This window comes from Malus sylvestris, chromosome 14 (assembly GCF_916048215.2).
Source record: "Malus sylvestris chromosome 14, drMalSylv7.2, whole genome shotgun sequence".
NCBI classification, from domain to species: domain Eukaryota; kingdom Viridiplantae; phylum Streptophyta; class Magnoliopsida; order Rosales; family Rosaceae; genus Malus; species Malus sylvestris.
The window spans coordinates 27805967-27832813 of record NC_062273.1 but is presented as its reverse complement, the minus strand read 5'-3'; the positions used below and the strand labels follow the sequence as shown (position 1 = coordinate 27832813).

The window sequence follows — 26847 nt, the reverse complement described above, 5'->3', positions numbered from 1 at the left end:
TTTGCGACGCATGTGCAAGCTGCAATGGTCCAAGCAAGCAATGGTCGATGGGCGAGGGGTACGACACTACGCCACCATAACTGTAGGCCAGAGGATCAAGATGTGACCTGTTTGCCCCTTTTCTTGCCTAAGAACTGCCATTAAAGACGAATAAATAGGCCACGGACCATGTTGCGGCCAAGCAACAGTGTGGCATGGTTTGTCACCTCACATTGCAAGTACTTAGAACTTTGAAGAACCTCACAGTTGGGTAGATATGGCTGTCGTGGGCCTTCTGTTTCGTGACGATTCTCTCTTTTGACATTCATAGTTGGGGAAGCCTTTACGTGTGTTTGCCATATTAAGGGTTTTCTACTTTCAACCAAACATCTAGCCTTTGACAATGGAGCTTGCTATGTGTATTGGGTAGTGCTTTTTTTTCACATCTTTTTTACTTTTCACATACTCTTGTCAAATTTTGTCCGTGAATTCTTTTCAATTCATTCGATATAAAGGCTGAAAATTGAGAATGATGTGTGGATACTACCACCCTATATATTTATAAGAGTTTTAAGGTCATCAACTTGAGGAGGAAGTTGCGGAAAAAATTATGGTTTTGGCCTAGTGCGACAAGTATTGCGTTGCAATGGGCTTGTAGCTCGGGTTGTTAAGATTGCTCATCTTCTGCAATGAAAGCTCTGAATCTTCTTCCATTAATATTGCTTTTATTATGTATGTGATTATTTTTATTCAATTATTAATTTCTAACTTCTAAGTTTCTTTTAGTGTTAATCTAGCTTTGTCAATAAACCAGTTTGGAGATTATTTTGAGAAAGGTTGGGAGACTAAAATTTTAAACTAAATTTGCAAACCAAATGATGTGTTACCAATAAGAAATAATCACATTAATAAAAACTTACGTAATAATTCAATCATCAATAACCACATCATTTAGTTTAAAAATTTAGTATCTCTAACATTATCCTTTTGAGAATATGACTATATATTCCACTCCAATGTGTATTACCAATCCACTCATGTTTAACTAGTTACGTAGATTCATGACATACGAACAATGAATTAGTAACACCATATGTATGTGACCGTCACATGCACTTAAAAGTTTTTCATAAGTCGAGGGTTTGTAGAAGGATGCTCATCAATAATCTTAGGTTTCATATGGTGTCTATGACCAAATAAGAATGGATGATCAATAAGTAGATGAGTGATTTTTCATTTTAAGGGAATTAGTCTATTAAACATGAAAAACACTTATTTGTTCTAAATTTACCATTTTGTGGGGATTGTAATGGACATTGTTCTAAAAATAGGAAAACTAATGAAAATGGCTTGAAAACTTTGAGTTTTAACGATAAGGACAAAATAAAGGGTAAAGTGAATAGTACCAGGATTGACATTTTGATGTAAAAATGTGATTTTTCGTTAAAATGAACCGTACCAAGATTTTTTTATTAAAGTTCTCTCTAAAAATTGGCCTAGACGAGCGTTGGGCAGTGAAGTATCGTGGTGATTTTGGCCAAAACCTTCACTAAAATCGTTAATGCAGCCTCTAGATGCTGGGCAGTGAGGTGCCGTGGCGATTTTGGCTAAAACTTGTATAAATTCGGAGAGGGATTAGGCGGCCGCCGAGAGGCTGGGCGGTGGAGTACCCTGGCGATTTTGGCTAAAACGTTGACTAAAATTGGAGAGGGATTAGGCGGCTGCCTTTATCTAGGCGGTTCTAGTATTAAGACTGTTGTTGCTGGTCGTCGTAAGGGAGAGCAGTGATCTCGTGATCCTCCAATTCAATGACGGCGGGTGGACACCACCAATGGTGGTGAGGAGCTTCTTCATGACGTGTCACATGCAGCAGGAGTTTCAGCTGAAGGTGACGACAGGGTGCTCGTAGATGAGGGGGCGGATGCGGGTCTAAGCGGACTCGGTGACGTCGATGGACAGGGTGGAAGAAGAGTGGTTTGAGGGGAGGAAGTGAGGAGGCCGAGGTGGACAACGTCGTTGGAGCAACGCCGTAGGCCTTGCATCGCCGGGAAAGCCAGAGGAATGGCGTTGTGGTGAATTAAGGGAGAAATATGGAGGGAGGTGGTGGGGAAATGATGTCAACGGAGGGCAACGATATAACTAAGGTGGGATCATGGGAAGGGTAAATGGTGGTGTGAGAGATGAGAGATTTTTTAGTGAGTGGAAACACTATTTGATACATCAAGTATAATAATATAATTAGTTAAAAACTTAAAAAATCAATTTTTAGGTCCCAATCTGTCGTCTGACTAGCGCTTAAAGTTTTTTAGAACTATAATGATGATTCTAATGGATAATTTTAATGAATAATCCATCATCTATAATGATTGATTTAGCCACTCAAATCCAATCCTAGATACCAAAAGAGTCCATAAAATAAACCTTGATGTATGCAGAAAATCCAAATATTTTTAAATGGATTTGTATTATGATGTTATTGTTTACATCAGAATATGTGTGTAAGATCTATAAGGCAAGACACAAGGGCTTAACATCCCGGACGAAACACTTGAGCCAAAAATGTATGTGTGTGTGTGTCACGTTCAGAATTTACAGCAGAGAAATCGCATCACCCAGTGCCGGTGCTGGTGCAATTGTCGCTCGTCAGCGCTCCCCATTCTCGCCGGGCTGCCATTCCATTCCGAGGATAATCTACTCATCATGTCAAAATTCAAATAGAAAAACTATGATTATCCACATAATCACATATTACGATAACTGACGAAAATATATAAGAGCAAGCAGTAGAAATTTAGGTTAGTGAAGTTATGAGAATTTACATGGGAAAAGCGAAAGACTCGGAGCTAGTTGTGCTGCTGCTCGACCGATGAGAGATGCTGCCAAAACCCGGTATTCCTCCCAAGTACGAAAATGAGCCCGAAGGAAGTTCGGATGCAGAGGAACTGGATTCTCCGCGGCAATGCTGGTGTCGTTGACACGATTCTGCTAGGCTATCTGACATCCTATCTTTCAACGAATCATGCCTCAACAAGTTTTCCGTTTCTGGGGCAAGAAACTTTGCTCCGCTTGTATTTTCTAGGTCACCTTTTAAAGAGGCATTGCTCGTCCGGCTGTTGTCGCCAAGTGCCTTAGTTATAGATCGTCCCATTGAGTTTGCGGCCAAGGCCGCGTTACTTGTACCCTAAACAACGCGAAATTAGAAACGGAATCAAGTAGGTATGTACTAGTAGTGTATGAGTACGATGTTTCCAGTATGTATGTGTCCGTATTGCTCGATTTATGCAGTGGTGATCCAGCATTGATTCGTGCTGGAAGTTTGCAAGTCTCTAGATAATGACACAAAAATGTGACAGCAATTAAAAATCCAAAACCAATCTTTTGGTTCAACATATCTTTTCTAATGTCTCAAAACGCGTAAAATAAAATCCAACTGGTTGGTCGGATTTGCCATCCGATACTGACCCTTAAACCTAATGAAATGGTAGTATCGTCGGTGGCATTAATCTACTGCGACTGTTTAAGACATGACAGAAGAGCATATTATCCTTCAACAGTTGCATCCTAATTTGTAAGCATTTGCATCATACTCACTCGAAGGTAAAATGCGTCAGTTGACAGTTTTCCGAAGACGCAACAAATAAGATTTTTATGTTCAAGGGGATTTAGTTCGAGCAACGAAATATTTAGCGACTTACCTGTCTAACCAAAATCACTTTTTTGGATATGATCTTCTTGATTGAATGATCATTTGAAAGATCATCCTTTTTGCCGTCATTCTCATCGGTTGAAGTGGATGACTCCGAGTCCAGAGATTCTCTAATTGACTCGCCCTCGCTGTACGGATCAGGATCAAGTATGCAAGAAAAGCTACTATGATAGGATTCACAGTGCTGTACGAAACACTTGTCCTCGCATCGAACTTCCTTGTCAATGCCAATGTCCTTAAAGAACTGGTAGTTGCTGCTCCCTTGAAGGAATGCAACCAACTCTGGCAAGTCATAGTCCACAGCAGCCGTTCTAGTAGAATTCGTCCAAGCCGCACAATCATTTGCTGTCACGGCGTCCCTTGTAGCGTGCATATTCTGACTGTCATCTGGATGTGGTTTTAGAACCGCCTCACTGTCTTGACTAAGCAAATCGGAAATGAACAGATTATCATCGTTCGAACTAGTACTTTTCTCCACCTTCAATCCCTTCGTGGCTTCGGAACTTTTGAACTTGAAGGACTTGTAAACAGGCAGGAAGACCGCGGTTGAATGGCCATCCATGGACTCCCTATTGAACTGGTAATCAATACGAAAGAAAAGCTAAAACTTACTAAACAGAAGACACCACCATTTCATCAGAACCTTCTCCAAACAATCCAGATTTTAACAATCCTTCCGCGACCTGCATTAGCGAAAATCGTACTTCAGAGGCAGGGTTTTGTTTCAACAGATTAATAATCGGGATTAAAACTTATGCTGTTTAATTTAATGCACATAAATAGACGTCAAGAATGCAGGTGAGATTGGGAAAAAAGTAACAAAAATCATTAACTCACCAGTGCAGCTGTTGGAGGGCTGATGCAAAGTCCTGAGGCCAAATCACCATGAAGAAAAATAGGAGGAAGCAACAAATATAAGGATAAGAACTTGCTAAATAAGCACTTTTGTATTCAAATAAAAAAGCAGGGAAAAGCCGAATCTGGCTTACGAGGTAAGAAGATGACCGATTCCTTCCGTCTTTTAAAAGCAAACAGGTTTTACTGAAAACTCTTCATAAACAAACGAGCCGTGCCTAGCAAAGTTGATTGAAGTAGTGTACTCCCTCTTCTCGAGAGTTTGATTTCTCTCCTGTAATTTAAATTAGATTAGAATATCGCTTCAACACAAAGAATGAATTTAAGAGATAAGGTGTCCTGAATTTGGACACTTTTTTTACCAGGAGCAAATGCAGAAATTTATAAACTTTCAAACTTGTGTAACAAATTGAATGAAAATTCCCATATAAGCAAAAAATTATTCAATGTGCTGGGAATTGTATTATTATACTTGATATACCGGATCGTGTTCTCGGCACATTATAGATACCAAATCATGTTCTCAGCATACTAAAAATTTTCGCTGCGTGAGCATGGTTACCTGGCACATGGGAATTTGTGTATTTGTTTGAACACGTATGGTTGAGGTTTAATTACTATTAGGTGAACTGAACGTCACATATAATCCTGATTTAAATTTCTTCTGCCAACTAATTTTCTGGAATATGTTGCCCTCTTTTTTTGGTTAATACATTAATTAAGTTACCAAAAAAAAGAGAAGGAAAAACCCATGATTCAATGTTTTTTCTTTCAAAATTTTCGGGTTGTTATAAAGATAGTTGAGATGGGGAAGTAAACCTATTAGGTCAGTTAGTTTGTGTAGTGCGTCTAACCGCTTGCTATTCGAATCTCCTTTCCGATCTAAGTTAGAATAGTTTAAAAACTCTTCAATCTCATTGGAGAAATGCTAAATTGACTCTTCATGAACTCTTTATTACTTCACAGTTTAACGTTAATTCTTGTGCCAACAATATTAAAATATTATGCAAAAAATACGAGGTGAAACAGAGTTCATAAATAGTCATGTTAGCCAAAAACATTGTGAATATTGTACTTAATGAGAGCCAAAAACATCGTCATATTGTACTTAATGGGAGCATGTCTCGAGATGAGAAATGCTAAGAAGACTTTTTCAAAAGTAGAAGACTTCAAGACTTTCTGTCACCTCATATTTTTGACATAATGTTTTATAATATTAAAATGGGAAGTAATGTTAAATTGTAAGATAACAGAGAGTTTATTGAGAATCCTACTTTGAAATGATCTCTCGTATTATCTCTCATTTCTCTAATCCAAGCTTTGTAGCCATGAAAGCTCCTTCTAGCACTTTTTGGTTACAATTATTATTGAGTTAAATATCTTTCTTTTGGTGATTAAATAATTATATTTGGGGAAAGCCCTTACTAACTAAAGTTAATTATTTGACTTAAGCTGCATTAAGATCTAAATCTTTACCAGAAGGTATTTAAAAAGCCACAGAAAATACCAAAACTACAGATACTAGGAAGATGGGATTCTCAATTCACCAACTCTTCACAACCTAAATTACTCGACAAAATAATCATTTAATTAAATTACAATTGATAAATAAAATAAACTTACCTACCTCTCTATCATTCCAGATGAATCCCAAGCAGGTTCTTCCGTGCTGCTCTGCATCTACATGTATGCTCAACCATAATGCATGTATTTATAGTCGAGTGGGAGGCAATGGCGGAGCTAGGAATTTTTTACCGGGTGGGCTAGCTTAAAAATTCAAATCCTTATAAATAAAGAAACTTGATACCGTATTTTTCATAGTACCAACTAGCTTAAAAAAAATATTCACAAGGTGAGCCAATAAAATTTGTAATTAAACAAATCCAAACTTGTACATGTACAAGAAGCGATAAGAAAAATGATGTAAGAAAAAGAGATGGTTTGTAAACTGTATTATATAATTTTATATAGTTAAACCTAGAGAATTTGGATTAGTGACTAAATATTTAGTGGGGTACATTCGAAAATCAATTAAAATTACATGTAAAATTTTATTTTTCACCGAAAGCTACTTGGGTTACAGCCCAGGGCAGCCTTTAACCTGGCTCTGTCAACGGTGGGAGGGGCTTACAACTCAAGCGGTTACAAACATTTATATTTGCATCGAGTTCTGTGCTTTTCTCATCTCGAGTATCGCTTGTATAAATGAAAAATGTATCCAAAGTCCAAGAAACGAATGAAACACAGAATCTTGTAGATTATGTTTCCTTGGTGGCATCTCCTTTTTCTTTTCCTTTTTTTTTTCTTGGGGACAGACCCACCTGTCCAACTAAATAAGTACAATTATCTGCTATTTACTCCTTTCACCTGGATTTTCTTGGCAACCAAACAGGTGGTTACTTATGAAACCAAAAGAATTATAAAAGCAGGTGGATTTTAAAAGAAAAATAAATAAAGAATAAATAGAATTTTCCCATGAATTAGCAATCTTCTGCAGGTGACTTTGCTATAAAATCTAACAACAACAAAAAAATACTTGAAAAATAATTACTTGAGAATTCAGATAAATAATCAACAAAATTGAACAAATTAAACAAATCCAAACTTGTACATGTACAAGAAGCGATGAGAAAAATGATGTAAGAAAAAGATATGGTTTGTAAACTGTATTATATAATTTTATATAGTTAAACCTAGAGAATTCGGATTAGTGACTAAATATTTAGTGGGGTACATTCGAAAATCAATTAAAATTACATGTAAAATTTTATTTTTCACCAAAAGCTACTTGGGTTACAGCCCAGGGCAGCCCTTAACCTGGCTCCACCAATGATGGGAGGGGCTTACAACTCAAGCGGTTCCAAACATTTATATTTGCATCGAGGTTCTGTGCTTTTCTCATCTCGAGTATCGCTTGTATAAATGAAAAATGTATCCAAAGTCGAAGAAACGAATGAAACACAGAATCTTGTAGATTATGTTTCCTTGGTGGCATCTCCTTTTTTTTTCCCTTTTTTTTTTCTTGGGGACAGACCCACCTGTCCAACTAAATAAGTACAATTATCTGCTATTTACTCCTTTCACCTGGATTTTCTTGGCAACCAAACAGGTGGTTACTTATGAAACCAAAAGAATTATAAAAGCAGGTGGATTTTAAAAGAAAAATAAATAAAGAATAAATAGAATTTTCCCATGAATTAGCAATCTTCTGCAGGTGACTTTGCTATAAAATCTAACAACAACAAAAAAATACTTGAAAAAGAATTACTTGAGAATTCAGATAAATAATCAACAAAATTGAACACTTGGCAGTTGGTATCTGCCTAATTACTTGAAACTCCGAACAGATTTAATTACTTTAAACTTAAAAATGGATCAATTTAACTAGTTCATGATATATGTTTGATGTAGGACAAAATATGGATCAATTTCGACGAAGAAAATTAAAGAAAATAAAATGTTTCAAATTATGGAAAGCATAATTAAAGTTGGAAAATATTGAATTTAACCGATATGGCAACATAAAAGACGTAACACACAACGAGAATTTATAGATTGGGTTTACGAGCTCTAGTTTAGGAGCATAATACCTTACCAAAAAGAGTGCAATGTCCCAGTTCAAACTCACTACTTTGTTGTCATTTACAATTGATTTGGGGCATCCGAAGCCGTTCAGACTCCAAAAAATGTGTTGAAAAGTTTGTAATAAAAATTCGAACTTTTTTATTCAAATTGTAGACTCAATGAACCACCAAATATGAATGTGAGCTTGCCGTTAAATCGGTTCAATTTAATTTATAAAAATCAATTAAATATCAACAACATAATTATAAAAATTTGACGACACAATACCTAAAAACCGATCACATAGCGAAAAACTCCTCAACTCAGCAATTGAGATTTGAAAAATATTTATTTTGGCCAAGTGTCCAATTTAATTTCTTTTGTTGGTTAAAGAGAGGACATTTTGGTAAAACGCACCATTCGTTGAGAAATCGATCGTTCGAAAAGGAAACTGTTTTTGAAAACGCTGTCCCCGACCGTGCCACTCTATCTCCGCAACTTTAGATTTTTGAATTTTGTTTTCAGAAAGAAAAAAAAAATCGGGGAAGAAGGAGGATGTACGACCCGCAGCACTTCCTGGAATCGCAAGACAATTCGAGGAATTTCGGGGACCCGAAATCGTGGCTTTCCGGGGATGCCAACTCGTCCCCGACTCACCTCCCTACTCAGTCCTCACTCGCTCACTCCTCCACCGCCACCAACAGCAATCTCGATCGCGTCCTCTTCAAAGACCTCGTCGAGATCGTGCCTCTCGTCCAGTCCCTCATCGTAATCCCTCTCTCTCTCTCTCTCTTGAACTGTGAATTTCAGGGCTTTCTGGGATTTTCTTTCCAATGTGTTTGGTTGCCGAGAAAATTGGGGAAAATAGCCGTTACTGGCGGACTTGGGATGAATTGGGTAGTTTTAAAGGTTGCTGCTTTGCTTGTTTCTGATTGGGTTTTGAAGAAAATTGAATGGGGGTTTTGAAATTAGTGATTTTTTTTTGCTTCTTTCACGATTTCATGGAAAAAATCTTTCAGGATCGGAAAGCTAGCAGTTCGTTTACGCGGCGGGGTTCGGTGGCGTACACCAAGACACCTTCAAGAGAATCCTTATCCAAAAAAGTATGATTTTCGGTTTTCGGAACTTGTGATTGTTAATCTCTGTGATGTACAATGGCATTTTTTAAATTTTGTTGCAGTTACTGTGCACACAAGTAATGCTTGCTACTCGTATTGTTTTGATAGCTTTATTAATTTAAGAACAATTAACTGTGATTTATGAGGGAAAATTGTGTGCTTTTATAGTTGCAGTAAATCCAATTGTAGTAAAAAACTATCTAGGTTTCGCTTTTACCATGATGGAATGTAAAATTGGTGGTGTTTGGACTACCGATTGTTGTCGTTCGAAGAATTTGACATCTGAGAGTGTTCCAAGGCCTCAAATAATTTATTTTCCTTTATGGTTTGTTTAGTTTGTATATTCCTTACGAGGAAACAAGTAATGCAAAATCTAAGAGGTTCGTTCGATTTGGTGGATTATTGATGCCAAATTTCCTTTACCAATCATCCTTGGGATTTCATTTTGATTCTAAAGCTCTTACTTAGTATGTCAATTCAGTTTTCTTAAGGGTTATAAAAGTCTTCTGTATTTCTAACTTCGATCAATTTTGTTTCTTTGCATGATTCATCAAATGGGTTCCTAATGTTCCTCTCTTCTTATCTTCTAAAGGTTGAACAGAAAGGGAGGAATGCGGCTCAATCCATTCCTGCGAGAAAGAAGAGGGATCATGGAGACAAGGACTCAAGCAAAAATGCTGGCAGCCTTGATGCTGACAGCTTTTCAAGTTTTTCCTCAAGGGCTTCGGCAGCGGAAAAAGAAGAGTTGGATACATTAAGGGTACAAGTGGAAGATTTACAAAAGAAAGTAGCAGAGAAGGAGGAACTTTTAAAGTCATCGGAGATCTCAAACGACCAAATGAATGCTGTTCAAGCAAAACTAAATGAATATAAGCAACAAGTTGCAGAAAAAGACGCAGTAATAAAAGCTGTTAAGCAACAACTCTCTGATGCAAAGGTATTCATGCATCACTTGGTGCCTTGGCGGTGATTAGAGAATTCTCATGATATTTTATTTCATTGCGATACTAATGACATTATTCAATCTGGAATTTTGCACTTGTGAACTGTGGTTGTAATATTATTGTGACATTAGTTTTGATCTTTATCCAAATTGGCACGATTGTCTGAAACATTACTTGTGTTAATGCAGAAACAGATATCTGTGTTCCTTATTATTTTCTATAATGTTCGGATCTTCTTTTTTACTTTTGGTTTAATCTAGGCCACAATATAGCCACTTGCCTAAACTGGAATATCATCACGGACTCTCTCTCTCTCTCTCTGATGCACACACGCAACTCTTTTTTGTGAATTTAAAGTTATTAACATCTGTTCTTTTTCACAGATTAAGCTTGCAGACAAGCAAGCTGCTTTGGAAAAGTTACAGTGGGAAGTGATGACATCCAACAGGAAAGTGGAGAAGCTCCAAGGAGAGCAAGACTCCTTGAAAGGACAGATTTCATCATTTATGCTTCTATTTGAAAGCTTGATGAAAGCTGATCCCGTTGTATACGGTGAAGATTATGATATTTCAATGAATACTGTGGACCATCTTCCTCACATTGTAAGTTCACAACCCTGCCCCTTGGATATGGTGGTTCATTTCCTTTATATATTTTTCGGTTTGTTCTGTCATTTGTTGTTTTATATACTAACTAATTGCTTGAGACACCTCTATCGTTGCAATCAGATTCCTGTATCATTACTGTTAAATTTTCAGATATCTGTTTGTTCATTACTTGGTTACTGTGTGTGGTTAACCGAATCGCGTGTGTTGAGAATTGTTTGTTCATGTATGTGTATCTGCGTGTTGGCTGCTGCATTCCTTGCAACTTAAAGATCCTTGCTTTAATGAACAGGATGATTTGGATGAGGCACAGATGAAGAAAATGGAAGAAGCTAGAAGAGCATACATCGCTGCTGTTGCCGCTGCAAAAGAAAAGCAAGACGAAGAATCTATTGCCGCTGCAGCCAGTGCAAGGTTACATCTTCAGTCATTTGTTCTCACATGATTTAGGTTTAGCGCCACTAGGTATTTACCGGCTTTGCGTTGCGGTGAGTCTGCTTGAATTATTGTTTATTGTTGTATATTTTCATTTTATTTCTTCCCTTTTGCTGGGTTATGTGAAATGTGAGTCTTTCCTTTCTTGTTTATCTAGTTTTCGGGATGATATACGTGATTTTTCTTGATAATCGTACGTGATTTCTCCCTCGCACGAAATGAAAATCGAATTTCTTTTCTGAAAACACAATGAATTGGTACTTCGTCTGTTCGAATTCCGCAGTTTGGATGTCATGCCAGTCGATCGGAAGCTAAATACGGTCCAAAGATACAAGCACAAACGTATGAACCGTAAATCGCGATCGCGTTATTACTTCTACGAGACACAACAATTTGCTTATGCTTAATCTAATCTCAAGGGGTAAAAAAATTGAGAGAAACACATTGCAAATTTCAGAATCTACAGCATTGAAACTGGAAGCCGATGCAGCGAGCCTTGTGCTTTCTCAAGTCCATAGCTTCTCGTTTCGGCATTTGCACAGGACTGCCAGTCCATTCCCATCCCAACCTGCGTTCATGATTTTGCCAAAGTATTATCAGGAGTTAATCATGTATTAATTTAATTAATTGCCTAACTATATTGTAAAACAATGTATTTTGTAACGTACACCGGAAACGCGAAGGAGCCTGTGCTGCCGTCCGATTGATTTGAATCGCTTGATTCAACTGACACGGTCGGACGATTCTCGACATTGATACTCGGAGGCGGCTCTTGACCGGAGAAGGTTTCCTCGTCTTCCTCGTCCTTTGCAAAATAATTATATTTCAAGGAAAGAAGATATAAGGTAGAATTACTTTTACATGTAAACAGTCATTCCTTCTTACAGACAAATCGCAGTTTATAACGAACGTGCATATTCTTTGGAAAGGAAAAATTGAAACATAAAAGAAGGGTCTCTACCTTTTGGTCAAAGAAGATAGATTTTCCATCATTTGTGGGGTAAATATCATAAGCTTTTCCAGTCAACCTCTCCTCATTGCTACACCTTTCAACTGCCTTTGTATCCTCCCCATAACGAAGCTGTTTTGATCAAACAAAAGCAAAAGAAATTAATCAAATTAACCTTCTTTTAAATGGAAAATTTCCCTTTCTCTCAGTCATCAACACCGTCGCAATTCCTAACCTTCCGATTGACATGCCTCGGCGAGTTTCTTGACGCGCAATCTCTCACGTTCGACGCTTCCACTTTGCCATTTTTCACAACTTCAAACGCTCCATCTTCTTTAAAGCAGAACACTATATACTCCTCCTCATCTGAAATATGTGGCCTGCAGCTTGAGTCATTAGAACTCGTATTTTCGACCGGGGAACTGCTGTCTTTAACTTGTTTAGGACCGTGTCTTAATCGTCGCTCTGTGTCACACTTTTTGTGCCTCGACATCTTTTTCCCCGTCTCATTGCTTCTGCTTTCGCCCTGCGTATCAAAAGCCATGTTTCGTATTGGCAATTGCGGCGTTGCAGGGCAAAATCTATCGGCTGGTTCATCATCTATATAAACAAAAAAGAGGAAGAAAAACAAAAAGGATTACCCGATTTGAAATAAACTACGATAGTTAAGATCAAATATCTCCTAAATGGGGTTTTATTTGAATGTTTTATTGATCGTTGCGCTTACCCAAAGGAAACCTGCAAGCCAAGAAACATGAAGCCCAGCCTTTCACGCGCCATCTCACTAGCCTTGTCATTGTCCATGGTGTGCTGCACATTTTGATTATCTTAATTTGAGATGGAGAGAGAGAGAGAGAGAGAGAGAGGAGGCAAAACTTAAATGACTATTTGAATTTGAAAAAAGGGGGATGAATGTCAAGGGAGTTACAGTGGTAATCCATAATTAGTCGGTTATGTTTCCAAACATTGTAAAACGAAAAAGAAAAGAAAATTATGTAATTATTATTGCTGGCAAACGATCCCCTAAGACCTACTCCAACCCTGGGCTAAATGCCAAATATTTAGCCCAAAATTCCCCCCAAACACCCCCCAACCCAAGCTAAAATATTGGGCTAAAAGGGGAATGCTAAAGTTGGGCCAAATTCCCCCCCAAATTCCCCCCGGGCTAAATGCGAAATGTTTATCGGAATTTAAATTTTTTTAGATTAAAATGTTCATAAAATTAATTTACAATAATCTACATATTTATTTTTTTTTTTAAAATTGATTTAAGAAAAAAATTTAGGCTAATTTCATTCTTTAATAATTCCGGGCTAAAATTTTAGAGTAGAAGGGTTGGAGCAGAAAAGATGTTTCTGGGCTAAAAGCTAAATTTTCCGGGCTAAAAAATTTGGCTTTTAGCCCAAGGGTTGGAGATGGTCTAATTCATGCCAAAAAAATAAATAAATCATGGTATATTAATACAGTGGCGGTCATCACATCGAAAATTATTACCAAATATAGCGGTATGATCTAATTAATCTGAGAAATTATGTGTAACATTATAAATCTTTTAGTAGTGTATGAGGGTGACATTGTATCCAATAATTGCGTTCATTTGGTCCACAGAATGAGTTCTTGCAATGCAAAATCCGCAAGCAAGCCTAAACATGCCAGTGCCTCCAAGGACCGGCATCTCCCTTTCTTCGCTCATCACCGGGTTCCGACCCACCACGCTAAATGTGCTGCCGTTGTAAGCTCCACCAGTGAACCCATACGTTAGTGTCATGAGGAGGCTGAACTCGTCCCGTTGCGAGGCCATGGCGTATATCCCTTGCGCCCGTCCCATCAGGGCGGACTTGGGGTCAGGCGTGGCCGTGAGAGGATTGTCCATCATGTAAACTGACCCGAAAAGGGCGGCGATTGGGTCCGTGCCTGTGTAGTTGGACAACCGGCCTGCAACTCTTACTGCGGTCGGGTTTGGCCCGCCTACGACGTCGTGCATGTAGAACTGCATTCTGGTGATGCTGCGTTTCAAGCCCTCTGTGGTAGGGGTACAACACGTTAATGCAAGAGCCGCAATGAGAAGAAGGAGCTTGCTAGTCACAGCAGCCATGGCGGATTCTCTTCTTTCTTTCAATTTCTGTAGCTGCTAATAATGCAGATTGTAATATATGCATCTATATGTATATGTATACGTGTATATATAGATCCACTCATCCACACTATGTTTTTCAAGGGCAGAATGGTCCATGATGTTAATTTCTGGTAGGCTTTTCACGGATGTAGAAGAACGTTGTTCCCCTTCAAATACGTTGGGCTAGAATATATCTTCCAGAATATTACTTTGCATGTAAGTGTGAAACCTAAACGTCACGCTTATGGACTACTCATTGTTTCTTCTGCCATTTCAAATAATTTGAACATAGGTTGGTGATTGGTCGGTGATCATTCAATTTGGCAAAGAATAATATTTCTGCAAAACAATGAAATTAGGCAATTTATAATGTCAAAAGAATACAATGAAAGTCAAAATTAGGCAAGTGATTTTCGCATAAAAAATGAGAATCGCATGTCTATTTTTCTCCATACAAACCTCTTTTTAATTACGTTGTTTATAATTGATTTATTTATTATGTGGATCAAAAATACGAACTTCTTTTTAATCATGTTCGTTGTTTATATTTAATTTATTCAATCTGATGATAAAAAATAAAGAAAAGTGAGTAGAAGAAGAAAAAAATGTAATTATCATTTATTTTCTCACTTGCCTAACATTCCTCCCCTTTTTCTAGTCTTAAATAGTAAAAATAGAAAGAAAATAAAATTGACCGGCATAAACAAAGAGGGGTTTAAGATATAAAATTACTATTGCAAAAGAAAATTAAGAAATTAAGCAATTAACTAAATAAGGGTATAAAAAGTCAACAAAATAAACAAGGATTAGTGTTGATGAGCATGATGAGTGATTGGAGGAGAACATTACGGACATGTAACCTCGATTGCAAAACTAAATGCTTTTAACCAGTTAAGTTTTTTTTTTTTTTTTTTTTTTTAATTTTATTTTTTTTTTTTTTTTTAACAAACGATATTTCTACTTTAGGGTTGGAAGAGTGAAGTAAACCTCACAATGGGCTAGTAATAATGTGGTTCAAATTCGTCTTTGACGAAAATAGAATTTAAGACCTCTCACTTACAAGTGAATCATAAATAAAGAAAAGTGCATAGAAGAAGAAAAAATGTAATTATCATTTTTTTTCTCACTTGCCTAACATTCCTCCCCTTTTTCTAGTCTTCAATAGTAAAAAAAAGAAAGAAAAGAAAATTGACTGGCATAAACAAAGAGGGGTTTAAGATATAAAATTACTATTGTCAAAGAAAATTAAGAAATTAAGCACTTAACTAAGCCCCAGTTTGGGGTTGAGGTGATTTTAAAAAAAGCTCCTATGAAAAAAAGCTGGGAATGTTTTTGGTGTTTGGTAAACTTAAAAAAAATGGCTTATTTTGGAAGCTGCTGTGAGAATAAGCTGAAATCAAAGGAAAAAGCTGAAGCTGCAATTTGTAGCTTTGGAAAACTGGTTTTTTTTCAAAGCACACAGAACTACAGTGCTCCTTTAATGAAAAGACCCACTATCAGACTGCTTTTTTTTTTCCAAAAGCACTTTTACAAAAAAGTTTACCAAACACTCTGCTGATTTATTTCACAGCCGCTTATTCTCACAGCATAGCCGCTTATTCTCACAGCAGCTTTTTTTCAAAGCACAGCAATACCAAACCAGCCCTAAATAAGGCTATAAAAAGTCAACAAAATAAACAAGGATGAGTGTTGATGAGCATGATGAGTGATTGGAGGAGAACATTCAGGACATGTAACCTCGATTGCAAAACTAAATGCATTTAACCAGCTAAGGTTTTTTTTTTAACAAACAATATTTCTACTTTAGGGTTGGAAGAGTGAAGTAAGTCTCACAATAGGCTAACAATAATGTGGTTCAAATTCGCCTTTGGCGGGAGTAGAACTTAAGACATCTCACTTACAAATGAAGAGGAATACTACTAAACTGTAGTACTAAGGCCTACTCCAACCTTTGGAGTAAATTCAAATTTTAGGTTATAAACTTACTCCAATTTGCTCCAACCCTAGAGGCAAATATGAGTTTTAACGCAAAACTCATTTCTGGGGCAAATTTAGGCCAGGATTCCCCCCGTTTAGTGGGCTGGCCAATCATATATGTGCAATTTTTTAGTTTTATATTTATAAATTCATTGAATCCAACAACTAAGATGTAATGTGATCAAATCCAACTATAAAAAAAAAAAGATTTAACGGTCCAAATTTAAATCCAACGGCTAAAATAATAATAAATTTTTTTTTTAATAAGTTTCATATTCATTCAGTGTCCCACGAGTTTTATGGAGTCGATTTAGTGATTTTTTTAATATTTATCGGAATCTAAATATTTTTATGTTAAAATGTTCATAAAATTAAATTAGAATAGTCTACATAATTTTTTTTTTAAAACGTTAGTTGAACAAAAAAATTATCCTAAAATTATTCTTTAATAATCTCGGGTTAAAAATTTAACCGAAAAAAGTTGAAGCAGAAAAATTATCTCGGGCTAAAAATGGCTCATAACCAACTGAATTACTTGAAAGTTTGTTAGCATGATTGATAAAAAACTGGCCCACAAGATACAAAATTGCCATTGGGTTTTTGATGTTCCCTTGGGCCTAGGATAGAACATCATTTGGGCCTAGTGAAATGTCACGTGTCAAGCGCCAAAACCGCACGTGACCTGCGTCAAATAAAAGTTGCAATCACAGAGAGAGAGAGAGTGACAGCCTGAAATTCCCCCGCCAAACCCAAAAGGCAAAAAAACCAGAAGAAACCCTTGCTGCCAGTGAGAATTCCGAAGCTTGAGAGAGAAGCAATTGGAGCATGGCGGAAGGCCAGATTGAGATCCAGGTCCGTGCGCTGGAAGGCAAACCGGCCACGGTTTCGGTCCCGGTCGACGAAACCATCGACGGCCTCAAGCTCCTTCTCAAGCAATTTTTCCCACCCGCCAAAAACTCCCCCAATTTTCACCTTTTCTTCAAGGTAGCAATTCTTTCTCTCCTTCTCTTTGTTTTCAAATTAGGGTCTTTTACATTTAAGTCTTTGACGGGATTACACTTAAGAGAAAAGCACTTCAAAGCGGAATACTTTATAAAAACACCCTTCTTAATTTGGAGAACATGGGAAATGTTGCAATTTACTATCTTTTTGGTGTGTAATTGTGTGTCAGGGTGAGAAGTTGAGGCTGCAGAGTCAGATTGGAAGGCTCAACATTCGTCCGGGTGAGTTTCTAGTGCTTGCCCCATTTACTAAGAAAGACCCGAATTGTAATGAGACCCCGAAATCTGAACAAACGAAAACACCAGCGAATTGTCCTAGTAAAAGCTCGATTAAGAAGTTTGCTGATTCGGCGTGGTCTGATATGATGGAAGACTTAACCTTTTTACATGACAATTCAAATGATAAAACTCCGAAGGGGCCTAGTGTAGGAAGTTTCAATCTTGGAGGTAGAAGTGAGGTAAATGATGAAGCCGCTAGTTCTCGCGCTTGTGGAGCAAAGCGAAAAATGGGAACTTTTGATTGTGATGACATTGTATTGGATATATTGCGTTCTAGTATAAACGGAAATGTCCTTGATGAACAGAATTTTAAAAGGTTTATTGAGGTTTTGGAGACGGTGAGTTGTTTATCAGACCCTTATTCCCGGGACTGCTTGTTGTGGAGAAGAGCTGTTTTGCGGCAACAGGGCTTTGGCACCGGACTGCATAAAGGCAATAGTAGTTCATGCTTGTGTCCAGCGTGGTTGAAGATGATTATGAAGGCATTTGCTTTCTTAAACACTTTTTCTGCATTTCTTCAATTACAGCAGGCGAGAACAACCTCAATCATTTTGGAGCAAGCATTGCACCAGCTTGGGAGATTTGGAGTTAGGCTTGGTATGAAGGACATAGAACATCTTTCCATTATTTCTCCTAAGGTAATTTATGTTGCTGTTTGAACACACTGAGTGTAATATAATCTTTGCCATCTGGTTTTTTGTTAATGCAGGTAGTACATCTTTACTGTGTGTAATATAATCTTTGCCATCTGGATCTTTGGTAATGCAGGTAGTACATTTTGCAAATGAGAATGCAGAGCTGGAAGGTTCTGGTAATGTGCTTGTTATTATCAATGGTTCAACAGGACAGAATGGTCGAAATGAAGATCATCATAAATATGGTATTGTGAAGATGTGCGATATATTTTCTTTTTATACCATTTCCAGAGTTTTCTAAAATAAATATATGGGCTTTTAACTGGATAGTTTTGTTTACATATGGTCATGTTCATGTTTGCTAGCTTGCAAGCAAATGGATATTTCAAAGATTATCAGTATATCGAAAATACGGGAAAGTTCTTTCAGAAGTAATTTGTGGGAGGCTGTAGAGTTGTTAATGGTATGTCTAATTGTTCTCTCTCTCTCTCTCTCTCTCTCTCTCTCTCTCTCTTTCTCTCTCTATGCCTGTGTTTTATGAGCATTATTAGTGTTCTAATTCTATAGATTACAACTTGATATGAATTTTCATGGCAGTTTAAAACTGGAAATGAGACTTCCATGGATTTTTCCTTGGAACACTTGCTCAAATCAGTGAAGGAATGTGGTCCTGCTGCAAGAGGAAATGAAGCAAAGCGACTAAGGGTAACACGTGCAGCTTCAAATAATTATTTTGACCGAAATCAATCTAAAGCTTCAAGAAAACATCGATGTTGTGTAGGTTTTCAACTTTTCATCCTCAACTTACTTTATTCAGGTTCCGTTTTTGTGTTTTCCTAGTTTATCATAAGTTGTATGTTCAATCTTCATACTCTACAGAGGTGGAAAAATAAAATAGAAGGTGATATCAATTCAATATCATCTAATTAACTTGTAGAGAGTTGACATGTTTTTGTACTGTAATCCAACATTTGTGCTCTTGGTGAATTTACCGGTGTTTGTACTATACTTGACCAATCCCGAAACTACTGAGCACCGGTCAACGTTATACCGTCAAGGACCCAGAAGAGTTTCCCTTCAACCAGGAGGCCAATCATAGCGCGACACGTGTCGACATCAGAAGCCAATCATAGCGCGACACGTGTCAACATCAGAAGCCAATCACAACACGACGCGTGTCAATGTCAGAATGAAACTAGAAACTCTCTTCTATAAATAGAGATCATTCTCTCACAATATTTCCTAATGTCATTTGTACTAAATCATTCACTAGTACTCACTAAAGGAGAGCTTGAACCTATGTACTTGTGTAAACCCTTCACAATTAATGAGAACTTCTCTACTCCGTGGACGTAGCCAATCTGGGTGAACCACGTACATCTTGTATTTGCTTCCCTATCTCTATCTATTTACATACTTATCCACACTAGTGACCGGAGCAATCTAGTGGAGGTCACAAACTTAACATTTTCTGTTATACCAAAGTCCCCACTGATTTTGTGCATCAACAACTGGCATACTAACTGGTGCCTCCATCCAGTTAGTACCTAAAGGAAGAGGAGATTGCATTTGATCCAATAGCCATTGGTATTAATACATGTAGAATAGAAGTTGCTTAGTATTTAGAAAAAGGCTGCAATTATTGTTAGATGTTCTTTAACTGCCTACTAATGTGATAATGAATGACAATAACACCTGATGGAGGATTTCTACCTACAGAAAAGAAGTGGTAGCAGATCCTTGACTAATGGACGTTAATTGTTTTGTTATGTCTCACTGGAGTTATCAATATCTTTTGATCTTCAAAGTGCGGAGTTCTTTTTGTATGCTATGAGAGATGACACTATTGTAATACTATTTTATCTCAACAGTTAACAGGTTCATTCCAACCAGAGGAGATGATTAAACATCTTAGAGAGGGACTTGGATCGAAAGGACAGGTTTTCTCTACACTTTTCTTGTAACTTTTTGTTTAATTTTGGGAAATGAAAAGGTGAAATACACAAAAATTTGAAGTAGGGAAGTTAGAAGCTCTGTAGGATAATTACTTTGGGTTTTTGGAAGCTATGAAACATTTTCCAAATAAAATATTTGTTCACAACTTATACCCCTAAGGCTCATTTGGATCTGGCATGTTGTCATGTCTCTAACAGTAAGTACATTGTAACCTCTGCTAATGCTGCACTGTGAAACTGTGGATGCAGATAGTGCATGTTGAAGACATTAGTGCTCGGAGAGCCGCTTATGTAGAAGTTCCACAAGAACTATCTGAAAACATGAGATCTGCACTTCGTAGCACTGGAATCACTCAATTATATACTCATCAGGTATGGATATTTTCTAGGCTACATGCTACTGCCCTTCTGAGGAAAACCAGCTGGTTAATGTGTTTCAACTTTTTTTTTTCCTCATGATATTTACAGGCAGAGTCAATACAAGCCTCACTTTCTGGGAAGAATGTTGTTGTGGCAACAATGACATCGAGTGGGAAATCTCTTTGCTACAATCTGCCGGTCTTAGAAGCTCTGTCCCACAGTTCATCTGCATGCGCTCTATATTTATTTCCAACAAAGGTTGTACATAGGATGCAAAAACCATCTTCTTTGGTCTTGCGTTTGATAACAAATAAGTTTTTTTTTTAATTTTTTAATTTTTTTTATAAATCTCAATTATTTATGATGCAGGCTTTAGCTCAGGATCAACTAAGAAGTTTGTTGGCTATGACCAAAGGATTCAATTGTGACTTAAACATTGGTGTATATGACGGTGACACTCCTCAGGAGGAGAGGACATGGCTGCGTCAAAATGCTAGGCTGGTGATTTTTGGCATTTTACTTAGTTTGCTTCCTCTCCTAAGTTTATGCTGAAATTCTTATCTGCTTGAATGTAGCTAATCACAAATCCAGATATGTTGCATGTATCACTCCTGCCATACCATAAAGGATTTCGGCGGATTTTGGAAAATCTCAGGTATTATCTCTTGGACTTTCATGAATCGTTTCTGTCACCAGGTGATTCATCTATCTGTGTGCGCGTGTGTTTGCATGCCATGCTCTTACGTTTCTTTGGTGTTTTATGATTTAAGTTATTTTAACGGGTTATTTGAGCAGTATGTAGTTTTATTGGTATATTATTACATTAATTATACCACAGAGATTGATTTCATATTTGATACGTTAGGTTTGTAGTCATTGATGAGGCACATGTGTATAAGGGAGCATTTGGTTGTCATACTGCTCTAATATTAAGGAGACTTCGCCGGCTCTGCTCACATGGTATATCTTTCCCTTTGAGTTTACAAAATATGGGACTTTTTTGTTTACTTTCCATTGAAATTGGAAAGCTAAATAGCTGTTTGTTTCTTTGCAGTATATGGAAGTGATCCTTCTTTTGTGTTTTCTACTGCAACTTCAGCAAATCCTCATGATCATTGCATGGTAAAGATTTTCAATTTGAATTATAAAATCATTTATCTCATTATACAAAGTTCGACATTGATGGGTTTTTTTTATTTGATGATTTTCATCTTGTGCCTTTATGAGCTTGTTCTCAATAGTATGCAATTATCTTGATTCGATGAGTAAAAGAAACAAGACCGCCTGGAGTTTAGAAAATAAATTTGGTTTATCATTGTATAATTTTGTTTCAGCACATAGCCTTGTTGGTGCGGAAGCTCAACCTGTATAGTTTTGGGGTGTTGAGAAGACATTTAAACTAACTAGACGAATTTTGTGCATGCATATGTTCCACTTGTTGAATTGTATTGTTAGGTTGCTGAGATGAGTTGTCAATTTCTCCTATTCTGATTCTTCAGGAACTTGCTAGTCTACCAACTTTAGAGCTGATTCAGAATGATGGAAGTCCGTCTGCAAGAAAGCTTTTCGTCCTTTGGAATCCTATTGCGAATCTACAAAGACAAACTGTTGGTGTTCTATATCCTATTTTTTGTGTTCAACTCAGATATTAGTTAATTTGCTAAAGCCTAGTGTTGTTTCTTTACAGACGTCGACGACAACCAATAATATTATGGATAATGGTAACTCTGCTGTTGAAAATGCTAATCCCCATACTTCAAGGTAAAAGCTTGCTATATATATAGGCCATGCAGAATGAGAGTAATTTCTTTAACCATGATCTGTGGTTTTGCATGCCATTCTAAATCTGAGTTAGCAATGAGAGTAGCTTGAAAAGTTTTATACTATGTGATTTTTCCCATCTTTGGACTGCCATAGTTTTAATGCCTCTTTTTCTTTCCCTGATAATTTAAGAGGCATCCAGGGCATGAGCATGGTCCCTAAGAAGGTTGATCTGTCTCCATAGGGCAGTTTGAGTGGCTTGGTTGCTAAGAATGATTACATGCCTCCTAGCTCCTATGAAGTAGACATTTAGCATATTTCATACTAAGTAGTGGTGTATCTTAGTAGTTAAATTAAGCTGCTTACTTGGAATTGCAAATGGTAGTTTCGTTGGACCTTACCATGTGATACACTGCTAGTACCTTAAAATTCTGGTATTCACTTCTGTTTCTCTCAATATTTTTTTGGCCAAATCATGATGCAGATTTCGTTTTGTGGTTTTGGAACCTCAACACCTGATGCATTAATTAATCTTTGCAGCCCAATGATGGATCTTTCATGCCTCTTCGCTGAAATGGTACAGCATGGTCTACGTTGCATTGCGTTTTGCAAATCACGCAAGCTTTGTGAACTTGTGTTGTGCTATACGTATGTATAATTAATCACTTTCGTTTTTTTCAGTACTAAATGCTACATGATATGATTAAAGATTTATGGCATTGTTAGCCCCATGGTTTTGTTATTTACCTTGTGTTTGGACTTACTGCTAATATAGTAAAGATGGTTTATTTCATGAAATAAATTAATATAATTCTGCAGGCGTGAGATTCTTCTGGAGACCGCGCCCAATTTAGCGGATTCTATATGTTCTTATCGTGGTGGTTACGTTGCAGAGGTTAGTAAAAGCTGTTCGCCCCGCATTATGTTCTGCCAGTATGTGATTTTGGTTCAGGTATACAGCTGGTTTTTAATTGATTGACTGATGGAGCAGGATAGGAGAAAGATAGAGAGGGATTTTTTCAATGGAAAACTTTGTGGTATCGCTGCAACAAATGCCCTTGAATTGGGTATTGATGTTGGACACATAGATGCAACTCTTCATTTGGGTTTTCCTGGTAGTATATCTAGGTATAGTTCCAGGCCATCAATGCTTTAGCTTATTGTTCAAATTGTTACGATTTAGTATTTTATTGCTTTCCATAATTGTTTGCTCTTTTCTGTCTTTGTTAATAGCTTGTGGCAACAAGCTGGCAGGGCTGGAAGGAGAGAGAGACATTCTCTTGCAGTGTATGTTGCATTTGAAGGGCCCCTTGATCAATACTTCATGAAACAACCAAATAAACTTTTTGGAAGCCCAATCGAGCGCTGCCATGTCGATGCTAAGAACCAAATGGTTTTAAATTTTCTATCATCAATATTCCTTCCATTTGTTCGTGTCTAAAGAAATGGCGATAATGATTTTGTGCTTCTTGATATCTGTTTCCTTGTAGGTTCTTGCACAGCATTTGGCTTGTGCTGCTCTAGAACACCCCCTGAGTTCGTCTTATGATGAAAGGTTTTTCGGCTCTAGTATGAACAGTGCCATAGTGCCTCTTAAAAATAAAGGGTATTTGAGTCTTGATCCATCGTGTAATTCGTCTGCCGAGATTTGGAACTATACTGGGCAAGAGGTACACAATTTCTTTGCATTATCTGAGTTGATTTTTCCGTTCTTTTGGTTATAGTTTTTTTCCCTCTTGTAGCATATGCTCCTGTGCGCTCTGTGTATATATTTTAAGGAAGACTGGCTTTGGTTTTTAACATGACATTATTTGTGCATATTTTTCTAGAAAATGCCTTCACTTTCAGTAAGCATCCGATCAATAGATTCTGAGAAATACAAAGTTATAGACCAGCAAAAGAAAGAAATCCTTGAAGAGATCGAGGAGGGCAAGGCTTTCTTTCAGGTAAACTATAATGCACATTAACAGTACATTTGCTATCTTGTCGGAAATGTATCAAGTATTCTGCACACCCCATTTATATCTTTACTAATTTTCTTTTGACAATTTAATGATACTTCACTCCAGGTATATAAAGGTGCTGTTTATATGAACCAAGGAAATACATACCTGGTCACAAGCTTAGATACTTGGAGTAAGGAAGCTTTATGCAAAGCAGCTAAGTTGGATTATTACACAAAACCCCGTGATTGCACAAGAGTTCATATCATGGGCGGTAATATGGTATGTCAGCTCTTGACATTTGTTTGTTGTTCCTGAATGCCTTTCCATAAATTGCATGAGTCAATCTGGCGATTGGAAATGCATGATGGTCTTGTATCTCAGAATTTGGATACTAATACAGGAACAGATAAGTTTTTATGTTATACAGGATTATTGTTAGATATTTGGAGTAGGCTCATATATCTGATATCAAAGTATTCAATAGTACACCCTTTCTGGATTGCCCATATCTCTCCCCCATACAATGAGGAGGCCAGCATTCAGCTTTGGCTGCTGTTCAGTGCCTTGAAACAGTTATCTCTGCAATTTTTCAATTCATTAACTTGGAATTTTGTTTTTGTTTATGTCTCATACTCCTCTCTATGGCATTTCATCATGCTTATGAGTTATGATGATTTCAAAACGCTCACCTGCTACATGTCCTGGTGTTGTAGGCTCATCCACCTAAGGTTTCCAGAACATCTGCCCGAACAGATTCTTGCAAAGTAACAACTAGATGGTTTGGATACTTTAGCATATGTAAAGCAACGCACGAGGTACTTGAATCAGTTGAACTTAAACTTCCGGAATATACTTATGAGTCACAGGTAAACCTGAGTACTTTTTAACTTTGTCAATGGTTCTATTGTTTGGTGTTTTTTAACTTTGAATTGTTGTTTGGTTCTTTTGTATATATAAAATGTTTCATCGTTTCATCCAAACAGGCAGTGTGGGTTCCAGTTCCACATTGGATAAGAGAATCAGTGGAGGCGAAAGACCTTGATTTCCGTGCTGGACTGCATGCTGCAACACATGCTGTTCTACACGTTGTGCCTTTGTGAGTCCCTTACGTTTCTCTTTCTTATATAACATTCTTGTTAGCCATTGAGATTTTCTTAAGAATTTAAAGCATCTGACTGCATTGTGATGCTTGATGTTGTCATGTGCAGACGGATAATATGCAACTTATCTGACTTGGCTCCAGAGTGTCCATACCCTACTGACAAATCCTATTTTCCAGAAAGGATTCTATTATATGACCAGCATCGTGGAGGGACTGGTGTCTCTGTACAGGTGAGTTAGATGAAACTTTGTTCAAATTCGTAAATCATCAGAAGATAGCTTTGTTCCAACGCCCTGGCTTGGTTTCCGGAGATAATGCTGACCTCTGGACAGCAATATGTATGTTGACCCTCTGTTGAAACTGATATACTTGGACATGTAATAGGTTCAACCGATATTTATGGAGCTCTTTACTCCTGCTATCGAACTTCTTTCGTCTTGCAGCTGCTCAAGATCTGGTGGCTGCCCTAACTGTGTACAAGTATGTCTCACATTCTCTATATTTATCCTCTCTCTATCTCTCTCTCTCTCTCCCCCCATGAAGTAACTTCAAACATTTTGCGTCGCAGAGTTTTGCGTGCGAGGCATATAATGAAGATTTACATAGGGAGACAGCAATTATGATCCTTAAGGTGGTTGTTGTTGTATCCGTTTATGTTAGTTTGTCTCCCGTCATTGTGTTGACTGGTTTTCTTGTCCATTCAGGGTGTTCTTGAAGAAGAAAACTTAAACACGCGGGGATCTCCCGAGTCATTGAAATCTTCGGTGAAGCAAGACGGAAGTAGAGGAACTGGCAATGGGTACCTACAACCATCACCGTCACCACCACCACCACATCCCTAACGCTAAATGGGATACTGACCGGATTAACTTCATTCTTTCGAATTCTCGGTATATAGAACAATAAGGTTTACAAGCTTTGCAGTTTTATTTTATTTTATTTGGTCGAAACAAGCTTTGTAATTTCTCAGCCCCTGTAGTCTACGTTGTAGTATTTCTTGATGGAATGTTTTATATAAGGCTAAACTGGGATTAGCGTTAGAAATAGGGAACTTTAACGAAAAGCTTTTGGTACTGTTTACTTTAACTAAAAATCACATTTTTACATTAAGAAGTCAATCTTGATACTATTCACTTTACCCTTTATTTTGTCCTTATCGTTAAAACTCTAAGTTTTCAAGTTCTTTTCATCAGTTTTGTTTTAGAATTGTTCTGATTCTTGACCCAGTACTATATTGTGCCATCAAAGCTTTTACGGCATGTTTATTTTTATGGAATGCGAATTAGAATTATTTCGATTCTTGAATTATTGTGTTTACTAAAACATGAGCAGATTATTCTAAATTTCTAATTCTTCATGAGTTAAAAAAGTAAGAATTTTATATTAGAATTCGTAATCCTACACCTAAAAATTTGGAAAACAGAGAAATTATGTGAGCTAGTTGGTTTCATATTAATTTCATTTCTCGATTCATGACTTCCCTCTCGTTGAAAAACATATCAATAATTTGATTCTCTACTTTGGTTAGAAACATGTAGAAACTAGTTTAGCTATAAAAAA

General features: G+C 37.2%; 5 protein-coding genes across 8 annotated transcripts; 2 read left to right on the top strand and 3 right to left on the bottom strand.

Annotated features, from left to right (window-relative positions):
• Nucleotides 1–2407: 2407 nt before the first annotated feature.
• On the bottom strand, nt 2408–4827 carry LOC126598739 (uncharacterized). Its single transcript, XM_050265100.1, has 5 exons — nt 4675–4827; nt 4523–4554; nt 3675–4368; nt 2799–3160; nt 2408–2670 (listed from the first exon to the last, which is right to left on the bottom strand). The coding sequence occupies exons 3-5, from the start codon at nt 4245–4247 to the stop codon at nt 2562–2564; spliced, it is 1044 nt and encodes a 347-aa protein (XP_050121057.1). The 5' UTR covers nt 4248–4368; nt 4523–4554; nt 4675–4827; the 3' UTR covers nt 2408–2561.
• A 3696-nt stretch (nt 4828–8523) lies between these two features.
• LOC126600701 (protein MICROTUBULE BINDING PROTEIN 2C) lies at nt 8524–11356 on the top strand. Of its 3 annotated transcripts, none has more exons than XM_050267317.1 (5): nt 8524–8872; nt 9124–9207; nt 9815–10159; nt 10550–10801; nt 11064–11356. In XM_050267317.1, the coding sequence occupies exons 1-5, from the start codon at nt 8660–8662 to the stop codon at nt 11214–11216; spliced, it is 1047 nt and encodes a 348-aa protein (XP_050123274.1). In that variant the 5' UTR covers nt 8524–8659; the 3' UTR covers nt 11217–11356. The 3 variants fall into 3 exon arrangements, with proteins under 3 accessions (XP_050123274.1, XP_050123275.1, XP_050123276.1); XM_050267318.1 differs by having other exon boundaries at nt 8526–8872; nt 10550–10768; XM_050267319.1 differs by lacking the exon at nt 8524–8872 and adding an exon at nt 8879–9013.
• Nucleotides 11357–11436: 80 nt separating this feature from the next.
• On the bottom strand, nt 11437–12978 carry LOC126600702 (protein BREAKING OF ASYMMETRY IN THE STOMATAL LINEAGE-like). The gene is made up of 5 exons (XM_050267320.1): nt 12883–12978; nt 12391–12755; nt 12168–12287; nt 11875–12011; nt 11437–11774 (listed from the first exon to the last, which is right to left on the bottom strand). Exons 1-5 carry the CDS (start codon nt 12971–12973, stop codon nt 11660–11662), a joined length of 828 nt encoding a protein of 275 aa, XP_050123277.1. The 5' UTR covers nt 12974–12978; the 3' UTR covers nt 11437–11659.
• Nucleotides 12979–13594: 616 nt separating this feature from the next.
• LOC126600530 (dirigent protein 23-like) lies at nt 13595–14327 on the bottom strand. The gene has a single exon (XM_050267102.1). It carries the CDS (start codon nt 14248–14250, stop codon nt 13708–13710), a length of 543 nt encoding a protein of 180 aa, XP_050123059.1. The 5' UTR covers nt 14251–14327; the 3' UTR covers nt 13595–13707.
• A 2635-nt stretch (nt 14328–16962) lies between these two features.
• On the top strand, nt 16963–26425 carry LOC126600774 (uncharacterized). 2 transcript variants are annotated; one of them, XM_050267419.1, is made up of 27 exons: nt 16963–17232; nt 17420–18166; nt 18297–18408; nt 18529–18626; nt 18761–18940; nt 20035–20103; nt 20368–20490; nt 20587–20736; nt 20848–20979; nt 21054–21133; nt 21344–21438; nt 21533–21600; nt 21978–22085; nt 22166–22239; nt 22780–22887; nt 23059–23134; nt 23231–23367; nt 23473–23632; nt 23730–23909; nt 24069–24185; nt 24309–24464; nt 24899–25051; nt 25169–25281; nt 25394–25517; nt 25672–25767; nt 25856–25918; nt 25992–26425. In XM_050267419.1, the coding sequence occupies exons 1-27, from the start codon at nt 17074–17076 to the stop codon at nt 26127–26129; spliced, it is 3816 nt and encodes a 1271-aa protein (XP_050123376.1). In that variant the 5' UTR covers nt 16963–17073; the 3' UTR covers nt 26130–26425. The 2 variants fall into 2 exon arrangements, with proteins under 2 accessions (XP_050123376.1, XP_050123377.1); XM_050267420.1 differs by lacking the exon at nt 25856–25918.
• Nucleotides 26426–26847: the final 422 nt, after the last annotated feature.